The sequence below is a fragment of the Rhipicephalus sanguineus genome, chromosome 11, assembly GCF_013339695.2.
Source record: "Rhipicephalus sanguineus isolate Rsan-2018 chromosome 11, BIME_Rsan_1.4, whole genome shotgun sequence".
Classification (NCBI taxonomy): domain Eukaryota; kingdom Metazoa; phylum Arthropoda; class Arachnida; order Ixodida; family Ixodidae; genus Rhipicephalus; species Rhipicephalus sanguineus.
The window spans coordinates 2,657,923-2,666,288 of NC_051186.1; the positions used below are offsets into that span (position 1 = coordinate 2,657,923).

An 8,366-nucleotide genomic window follows, 5' to 3' on the forward strand; every position below is an offset into this window, starting at 1 on the left:
GAAAGTGTCGCAGAACACCATATGCATTTTGGCAGGTACTGCTGCTGCGTGCAGAACGAAACTGAAACTATAGAAATACCGTATTTACTCACATAATTTTCGCACTTTTTTTCGCGAATTTGGAGCTCCAAAAAGGGGGTGCGCAAATTACGCGGAGATTTCACGAGCACATCTGAAATAACGCACAATATATAGTCCTAACGCGCGCGATATAATACATTAAAGAAGAAAATAAATTATAACGCAAACGAAGGGGTTTTTAACAGAATTAGCACGTACTTTAACCAGCCAGATTCGGTCATGCACGGTCTAGTCAGAATCACTGGTTGAGAAGTCCGACTGAGAATCATCGCCGCAGCCGCTGTCACCGCCCTCCCAAAGCGCGTCGTCCTTGGTTCTGTCGAGTGCGTTGAGGCGTCTTCTTGAAGCTCTTCGCGACAATGCTGGGAGTAACGAGGTGCCACGGCACGGCGATACCAGTGGGCCTAAGCTCTCGAACATATTTGAAAAGGTATTCTTCAACGGCAGGAAACTTTCCATGCTTCGGTCGATCCTCGGAACGGTCTCCTTCCCGGTCTTGTATTAAAAAGCGAACCCTTCTGCGGCGCGGTTCCCGTTTCCTTAGGCAAATTCTATAACAGTGAGCTTGAATTTTGCCGAATAGTTATTGTAGCCCAGCGCAAGAGAACAGTGAAAACGCAACTGGCTGATCGCGAAACCTAAACTTCCGAAATCAACGAAGGCTGCGTTGCACCGCGGACGCCATGGCGGACGCAGAGGAGGAGGCGAGGAGGGTCAGCGAGGGGAAATGTTGGCGCGACTGGCCCTCGCACGCCTCCGATGCAGAAAGTAGTCCGTGCCGTGTCGCGTGCATGCATTCTCACGGCGGGTGAACGCTCGAACAGTTCCGACAACCCGTGAACACGTTTGGTGTTCGGGTACGGTTGGTACTGGTCTCGGCGGTTTCCGGAGAATAGAACGAAGTAATCGGAAGAAGGGACTTCGCACTCGCGGCCTGTCTTGTGTATGACTGCGCTCGCCTGCTCGGTGAGGGCCGCGGGGACGCGGCGACGCGGCCGTTCAAAGTTTCCCCGTGCGCGCGGGCCGCCGAGCTGGCTCGAGCGGGATGGGGAGCGCAAAATTGCGAGTAAATATTTTTTTTTAGCAAAGCTGGCTAAATATAAGGGGTGCGCAAATTATGCGAGGGCGCAAATTATGCGGGTAAATACGGTAAGAATTTTGGGCAGTTTGCTAGCTAGCAATATCCAATATCAAGCCTGTACTTCCCGTAAAGCCCAAACCCCATATGCGCGAAAATGCACGCGACAGCGACGGGCGATGCTATGAGCGACGAAACGAGCCGTTCGCGCGACGTGTCGCGTGGTCGATTTCGCGCGATCGCTCGGTCTTTCAGATTTGGAATCCGTCGCTCGTCGCGCGGAAGTGCTGAGCTCAAGCAGCCAATAGCAAAACACCGGAACAAGATGCATCGGTGACGTAATGCTGATTGTCGCCGCTTTCTTATCGAAGCGCATCAACAACAACGTTCATCAACATGGCCAACGGCGACGAGCGCAACGTTGACGTTGTCGAACGCGAACGTGCCCTCAGGGACGGGAACTACAAGTCCCGCGCCGTCTGTGACGCGGCTTGGCGGCACGTAGCAGCAGTGATGGGATCGAAAAAAATGATGCAAGACAATGATAACATTTTATGTACCATTAAGCACAAAACATCGTATTTTACATTGCATACCGCTGACTACGGGCCACTTTTGGCACGAGTAAACGCCCTCATGCCAGCAACAGTGGAGATCGCTCGCTGAAGCCGTCGCGTGAATGAGGTTTGCCCATCCAAGCGACCGCTTGCGCGAAGACGATCTACGTCGCGTCGCTCGTCGCTGTCGCGTGCATTTTCGTGTATATGGGGTTTGGCCTTAATTCCCATGGTGGTTGAATGATCGCAGTGCCAGATTGCACTCTAGCTATCATACAGTCGAACCCGGGTATATCGAACTCGCCAAAAAACGTTTATTAGTTCGATATATGGCATAATTCGATATAGGCCCGCTATAGGATTTTGACACAAAGGCACATAAATAAGAAAAGTACTTTATTAAGGGGAGACGCGGGTCTTGGAACGGCCAAAAATGGTCAAAAAATCGATTTTTCGCAAAGCTTATTTTCGAGGCGTTTGTACTTCTGAGCACCTACTCTCAAATTGCTAACGCTAAATTTGGTCAGGAAACGCGATAAAATCGGCTTTCAAAGCACCCCGGCAGCACTAAAATGTCCCCAGAAGGACGAAATTTGTTCGAACTTCCCGCGCGCGCCATGAGCGTTGCAGCGGGCCGAGCGCCGCCATCTTGGGCTAGATTTGAAGCTGTTTTCTTTGTGCACATTTTGCGCCATCTCAAAATGGCGTCGCTCAAGCAGAACGGCCGCTGTCGCGGGTTTTCTCAAGGTCGTTTCCAGGCCACTGATTGGCTCTCACACGGCGCGCTTTTCAAGCGCGCCTTTCCGAGTCTCCCATTGGCTGGCGCGACCGACACGTCAATTTTTTTCTTTGTGTTGGGTTCTCCGGCGTGGCTGTCCGTTTGTGTGCGCCTGCTTTTGCGATCGTGCGTGTTTCTCGACGGACCGTGTTTCCACTTTGTGCCGGTAGTTTTTCCACGCGATCGAGGTGCCTGGAGACTCTTGTCTGAAACCATCGACGCAACGAGCTTTTGGAAGCCGCAAAAAACGGGCTTGGAACAAGAAGGCGCCGGCTACAAGTGCACCGTTGGCAGCGGAGTTGGAGTCGCGGCCGGACCCTTTGGATCTGCCGGGAACTTCAACTGACGACACCGTGGGACCAAGTTCGACTAACGAAACACTTCGGGTTGATGCCGCGTACTACTCAACGGCGGAGCAGGCGCAGCGAGTTGAGAGATCGGCGCAAACGAAGACCGTTCTGTCTGGAAAGTCGGCTACCCAGCGCAAGTTCGACCTTCTTGGAGTCAGCGCGGAGTGCCAGACCGGTGACGCCGGGACCGATTTTTTGCTCGTCGATATGAAAGTTTTGAATAACTTTTTTGCACAAGCGAAGTGCGACAAATGTGACGCAAAAAGTCTCAGCGTGAGGAAGGCAACGGACAAGGAGTACGGCCTTGCGGTAAAGCTTATTTTTTCTTGCAGCAGTTGTGATTTCGAGAAGAAGCAATTTTCTTCTCCGAGAGTGAGCGGAACTGCCACCATCACTCCCTTCGAAGTCAACATGAGGGCCATGAAGGGGATACAGATGATAGGCAAAGGTGTTACTGCCCTTTCAGACTTTTGTGCGTGTATGAACCTTTCGCACCGAGGCTTGCACCACAAGACATTTCAGGGACACCTAAAAAGTTTAGTGAAAGCCTGCGAAAACACAGCGACTGAAAGTGAAGCTGCTAGTGTGGCAGTAATAAAAGAGCTGTATACAGACTTCTTGAACCCCATAGGGAACATCGATGTTGTGTTTGACGGCTCATGGATGACGCGAGGTCGGAGCTCACACATAGGTGTGGGCTGCATCATTGAGCTCTACACTGGCCTTGTAATTGACCATGTTGTTTACTAAAACTTTTGTCTCGGCTGTGCCCTGGGACCACAGCCGCAAGACGAAGGGTACACCGACTGGCTGGCAACCCACGAGTGCCAACGAAACATCGAATGCAACTCTGGCCGCATGGAAGTAGAGGCTGCGCTGACCATGTTTCAGAGGTCCTGGGCCAAGCATGGTCTGCGCTACACGACTGTGCTCTCTGATGGAGACAGCCGCACTTTTCATGCCTTGTCCGAAGCCGAGGCGTACGGCTTTATCCAAATAGACAAAAAGGACTGCATCAACCATGTCCACAAGCGAATGGGTGCAGCTTTACGGAACATTGTGGACAAAAAGAAGGCTCAGGGTGAGTCTCTTGGGGGTAGAGGAAAGCTCACACAAGAGAAGATCAAGAAGATCGCGAATTACTACGGATATGCCCTGAGGAGCAATATCAATGACGTGCCAGCTATGAAGAGGGCAGTCGAAGCTACACTGCTGCACATGACATCGACAGATGATGCACCAAAGCACTCAAAGTGCCCCGAGGGTGCTAGCTCTTGGTGCAAGTACAATAGAGCCTTGGCCAATGGGGAGAGTCCACCTTCACACAAGAATGCCCTGCCGGCTTGTGTTGCGGCTGCTCTGGAGCCAGTCTTTGCGAGGCTCAGTGATGAGAGTCTGCTGGCACGGTGCTGTGAAGGGAAGACCCAGAACGCGAGTGAGAGTCTTCATTCAGTCATCTGGACCCAAACTTCAAAGAATGGGAACGCTTTGCTGGAAAGTGTGAAGCGAGCTGCCGCTGAGGCTGTTGCCATCTACAACCAAGGAAGAAGGGCAACCAACGAGTCCATTGCTGCAAGTTTGGGCTATGTTGCTGGGGATTGCCTTGTTCGACGAAGCCTAGAAAAAGACTCTCTGCGTTTACGCAAGGCAAATGCTACTCATCTGAAGAGCACCAACACAAAAAAGACTTGCAAGGCGACACAAAACGGGTGCAACTGAAGATTACAGTCCTGGACTACTTTGAAGGTATTCTCTCAAGCATAGCAGCCTATTACCCAGGGTAACATGCTGCCTAACATCTAGAAGGTTCTTCCTAAAGACTGAAAAGACATGAGCAGCAAGTCGCTTGAGCCTCATACCCCATGGCTTTTCCAGAACCCCCCAGCCGCTTGTCATGGTGGGGTTTTGATCATGCTTTACACATTGGAAAATTTTTTTAGATATGATTCCTTGGGTGGAACAAGACACTTTCTGTTTTGTTTTGAAGGGAAAGAGATGGGGAACATGTGAATAAAATTTATGGTTAAAGGTTCCTTTCATAAATTTATACAGTGCGTGTCAAACTTCAAACGCGATTTTCTCAGCTTCACATTTTTTGCCAACTTGACCAGCCTTACGGATCTTTTCATTATGTTTTTGTAAGGTAATTTTGATAAATTTTATACCGTTGAATTCGTAAGAAATAGGACTGTGGAGCTATGCTATTTTTTTGTGGCTAAGATTAACATATGAAATTTTGTGAACAATAATGTGAGCTAATTGCATTTCAAGATTACACAGTGTCAATACAATTGAAAGTTCTTATATGATGATATATCTCAGTGACAATATAAATAGCATAGCTCCACATGGCAGGTCTTTGGCTACAGCTGCATCTTAAACAGAACCTAAAAATACTGAGGGAAAGTGTCTTAATGACACGTAAGAAATTACCTAATTAGATTTCACTTATGCTCTCACAATTTGATAACTAATTGAAGTACATGAAAACTAATTATATTTTTGAAATCAGGAGGAAGAAATACATATACACACCCAATTTCATTACAATATCTCCAATAATAAAACTTTTCATTTCGAGACCAGTGTCTCCTCTTAATATGGTGGCTTACTTGCGTGCCCTACTTTGGAACAAAATAGTCCTGGATCTTTTTCTTTGTCAACGACTTCGCTGCCTGCGACAGCACGCACGCCTCCACGTTGTCCAACGAGTCGGAGCAGCTGAGGCCGCAACCTTCCACATTCACGCAATAAGTCGATGTCCGATTTCCCGGACTCATCTGTGGCACCGTCAAGTTCCCTGTAGAGTCAATGTATTAAAAAGTCCGAAATTCCGGACTCTTATAGCCTTCGCCATCCGATTTCCCGGACTTTTTACTGTTAACCGCCGACTTAAAGTCACCACCGACGCCGCCATTTTGGTTGTTTTCATTTTCATATCCTTGAACCCACCATACTCGCATCGCAGGTGTGGCCAGCAGCACCGCCGCACCGCGCCGCGGCTGCCGTAACCTCGAAACCGCACGTGTCAGTCCGTTGCCAGCCGTAGCTTAGCCAAGCCAAACCTCACTGTGTTCGTTCACGTGTTGTTTTGTCAGCTGTGCCAGCTCTGCGGTCGTGTCTGCGGTTGATCGTTTGCTGCTGCTGCACGCTACCTTCAGTGATCACGTTTCCCGACCTTCAGCATCCACCGAGTTCCTAGCTGTTTCGTGCTGCGCTTTTCGTCGAGCGGATTCGCCGTTTACAGCAATGGCACCGACTGCTCCTTCGTCTTCGTCCGCGCCTTCGAAGTGCACAAAGCCACCTCGTAGGCTCACGATGACGAACTGCCATCCGCGGACGTTGCCTTCGACGATCTACGCGCTGGCGGCGTGTTGATTCCAGCCGAGATAACCCTTGAGGGCTTCGCCGACGGTGACAAAGACCTCGAGCTATGTGCGGAGTTGACCGATGACGAAATCATTCATCAAGTTACGGAGGATTCCGATGACTCCGACACCGAGAACGAAGAGCCAGCTCCTACACAGCCAACGAGCTCGGAGTTGACGCGAGCACTGATGACACTGTCATTGGTGTACAGCGGCAACATGACGTTGACTGAAATTGAGGCAGACATAATCGCGGGCAAGCGGACCGTGCAAAAGAAAATAAGCGACTTCTTTGCGCCCCAGTGCTGACCTATGAGGTAGTGCCGGCCACGTTGTATTTTTTTTTTATAAACGGCTCTTTTCAGAGCCACCTAAACGATGCATTGGCTGAATTGCTATGGGAATCTTATATTCCGGCTGTGACCCTCTCCGTCAGCGAAAAATACCTACCAAAAAGGTGCGTTTTCACGTGCATTCGTTTTTCCGGACGTTTTCGCGGTCCCTTGAGAGTCCGGGAAATCGGACGTCGACTGTAGCGCCGGACCAACGCAAGTGCACTAATCACTTCGGAGGATGTAGGCAATGGGCTATCGTCAATTTCCTTATTGCTGTCGCTTTGGCTCGTGGTCGGCACGACGTCTGCAACGTAGTCCTCATCTTGTAGCTCACCCATGATGGCGACATCATCGTCCGCACTGACAAACTTGTCGAATGTCGATCCGTCGATAGCTCCCGGGAACTCTGCCAGCTCGCTCCAAACTTCGGCGGAAACACCTGCGGTGTCATCAGTGCTGTTATCGGAATTTGGGGTGTCATCACCAGGCATGCGGAAGCCGGCATGCCTAAAGCAGTTCTGGATCGTCTCCGTCGTGACATCTGCCCACGATCTACTCAACATAGAAAGAGCTCCGAGCAAGTCGATCTTAAGCTCCCTGCCGACACGAAGGTTCTGCAGCAGCCTCTCCACTAGGCGCTTCCGATAGCCGGCTTTCAGTGCGCGTATAACGCCTTGATCCAGTGGTTGCTGTACAGACGTAGTGTTTGGGGGCAAAAAACGCAGCTTGATGTTGCTGAAGGTCGTACTGCAGTGGTGCAATGAACAATTGTCCACGAGCAGGCACACCTTGCGATTTTCGCCTACCAAATCATCATTCCACGACGATAGCCACCTGCCGAAAAGCTCCCCGGTCATCCACGCTTTTGAGTTTGCTCGGTAGGTAACTGGAAGCTACAGCGCATTTCGAAAACACCACGGTGCCATGCTTTTCCCGATAACCAGAGGTCGAAGCTTTTTCGATCCGTCTAAATTAGCTGCGAACAGCACGGACACACGAGCTTTGTTTGCCTTGCCGCCGCAAGTCTTGTCGCCACGACACGCAAGTGTCTTGTTTGGCAACATTTGCCAAAATAGAGCGGTTTCATCCGCATTGAAGATATCTTGGGCTTGATATCTTGCTGCGATATCTCGCCAGTTTTCCTCGAGCCATTTGTCTACGCTGTCCAGGTCCGCCGCTCTGCTTTCACCTGTAACAGCTTTGCCAACGATGTCGTGCCGTTCTTTGAACCGTTGGAGCCAGCCTGAACCACCTTGGAAATCGTTCCTGCCAAGCAGGAAAGCAAGGTCCTTGGCTTTCTTCTCAATCATAGGGCCGGACACCGGGATGTTTCGCGACCGAACGTTCACAAACCATTTGTAAACGGTCGCTTCAACATCTTCGTACACAGCAGTGCGCATACGTCGGACGCCACGGGCACCTGGCCTTTTGTCCGACTTGGCCCCGATGTCTGCCTTGTTCTTCAGGATAGTACTTAAGGTGCTCCTTGGAATTTTGTACGCGGCGGCAACGTCGGACTTCTTTTCACCACGCTCGACCCGATTCATGATTTCGAGTTTCGCGGCGAACGGCAAATTCTGCCTCTTTGCACAAGCCATGACGACAGCGCACCAATAAAGTTCACAGAGCACCAACAGGCAACACCACCAGCATGGACCACGCTGAATGAGGACTCAAGGAAAACAAGCAGCAGCAGGCACACAAGCATAAAGAAGAAAAAATGGCGCTCACTTCTACCGCCTCCGCACCTCGGAGAAAGCACGACGGCCTCTGATTGGCTGTAAGCGCTGCGAGCGGGCCAGGATCATTTCTTGCAGGG

At 50.6% G+C, this 8,366-nt stretch overlaps 1 protein-coding gene across 1 annotated transcript; it reads right to left on the minus strand.

Annotated features, from left to right (window-relative positions):
• Positions 1-7,440: 7,440 nt before the first annotated feature.
• Positions 7,441-8,118, minus strand: LOC119374212 (tigger transposable element-derived protein 6-like; the record flags this gene model as incomplete). Its single annotated transcript, XM_037644270.1, has 1 exon — positions 7,441-8,118. A coding segment is annotated over one exon (678 nt), but the record flags the coding sequence as incomplete, so codon positions are not given.
• Between the last annotated feature and the right edge of the window lie 248 nt (positions 8,119-8,366).